Here is a 1103-nt window from a genome sequence, read left to right as displayed (position 1 = left end):
CCAGGTATGCCAGGAGTGCTAGATGTGCCAGGATTTGCAGGCATGCCAGAAGTTCCAGGTGTGCCAGGACTTCCAGGTGTGGTAGAACTTTCTGATGTGCCTGAAGTTCCAGGTGTTCCAGAAGTACCAGAAGTTCCAGGTGTGCCAGGACTTCCAGGTATGACAGAACTTTCTGATGTACCAGGAATTCCAGATGTACCCGGGCTTCCAGGTGTGGCAGGAGTGCTAGATGTGCCAGGACTTGCAGGTGTGCCAGAAATTCCAGATGTGCCAGAAGTTCCTGAAGTGCCAGGAGTTCCTGGTGTGCCAGGACTTCCAGATGTGCCAGGAGTTCCAGGTGTACTGGGACTTCCAGATGTGCCAGGAATGTTTGATATGCCAGGACTTGCAGGCGTGCCAGAAGTTCCTGGTATGCCAGGAGTTCCAGATGTTCCGGGATTTCCAGGTATGCCAGGAGTGCCAGGTGTACCAGGAGAGCCAGGTATGCCAGGAGTGCTAGATGTGCCAGGAATTGCAGGCATGCCAGAAGTTCCAGGTGTGCCAGGACTTCCAGGTATGACAGAACTTTCTGATGTACCAGGAATTCCAGATGTACCCGGGCTTCCAGGTGTGGCAGGAGTGCTAGATGTGCCAGGACTTGCAGGTGTGCCAGAAATTCCAGATGTGCCAGAAGTTCCTGAAGTGCCAGGAGTTCCTGGTGTGCCAGGACTTCCAGATGTGCCAGGAGTTCCAGGTGTACTGGGACTTCCAGATGTGCCAGGAATGTTTGATATGCCAGGACTTGCAGGCGTGCCAGAAGTTCCTGGTATGCCAGGAGTTCCAGATGTTCCGGGATTTCCAGGTATGCCAGGAGTGCCAGGTGTACCAGGAGAGCCAGGTATGCCAGGAGTGCTAGATGTGCCAGGAATTGCAGGCATGCCAGAAGTTCCAGGTGTGCCAGGACTTCCAGGTATGACAGAACTTTCTGATGTACCAGGAATTCCAGATGTACCCGGGCTTCCAGGTGTGGCAGGAGTGCTAGATGTGCTAGGACTTGCAGGCGTGCCAGATGTTTCAGGTATGCCAGGAGTTCCTGAGGTACCAGGAGTTCCTGGGGTGCCAGA

The 1103-nt window shown here is 54.1% G+C and overlaps 1 protein-coding gene across 11 annotated transcripts in view; it reads right to left on the bottom strand.

The window, feature by feature from the left end:
- The window catches only part of LOC102679649 (flocculation protein FLO11-like), a 17978-nt gene that overhangs the window by 6396 nt on the left and 10479 nt on the right, over positions 1-1103 (bottom strand). For 2 of the 11 annotated variants that reach the window (XM_031508283.1, XM_031508284.1), the window contains exons 6-8: positions 617-802; positions 222-319; positions 54-158 (exon numbers count right to left, since the gene is read on the bottom strand). The exons of the other annotated variants lie outside the window; for them this stretch is intronic. In XM_031508283.1, coding sequence (XP_031364143.1) covers positions 54-158; positions 222-319; positions 617-802 — 389 coding nt within the window. The remainder of the gene's footprint in view (positions 1-53; positions 159-221; positions 320-616; positions 803-1103) is intronic. 11 annotated transcript variants of the gene reach the window in all.

This window comes from Apis dorsata, unplaced genomic scaffold (genome assembly GCF_000469605.1).
Source record: "Apis dorsata unplaced genomic scaffold, Apis dorsata 1.3 scaffold_82, whole genome shotgun sequence".
Taxonomy (NCBI): Eukaryota; Metazoa; Arthropoda; class Insecta; order Hymenoptera; family Apidae; genus Apis; species Apis dorsata.
Note: the sequence above shows the minus strand (reverse complement) of the source record. Positions and strands in the feature narration are given on the sequence as shown.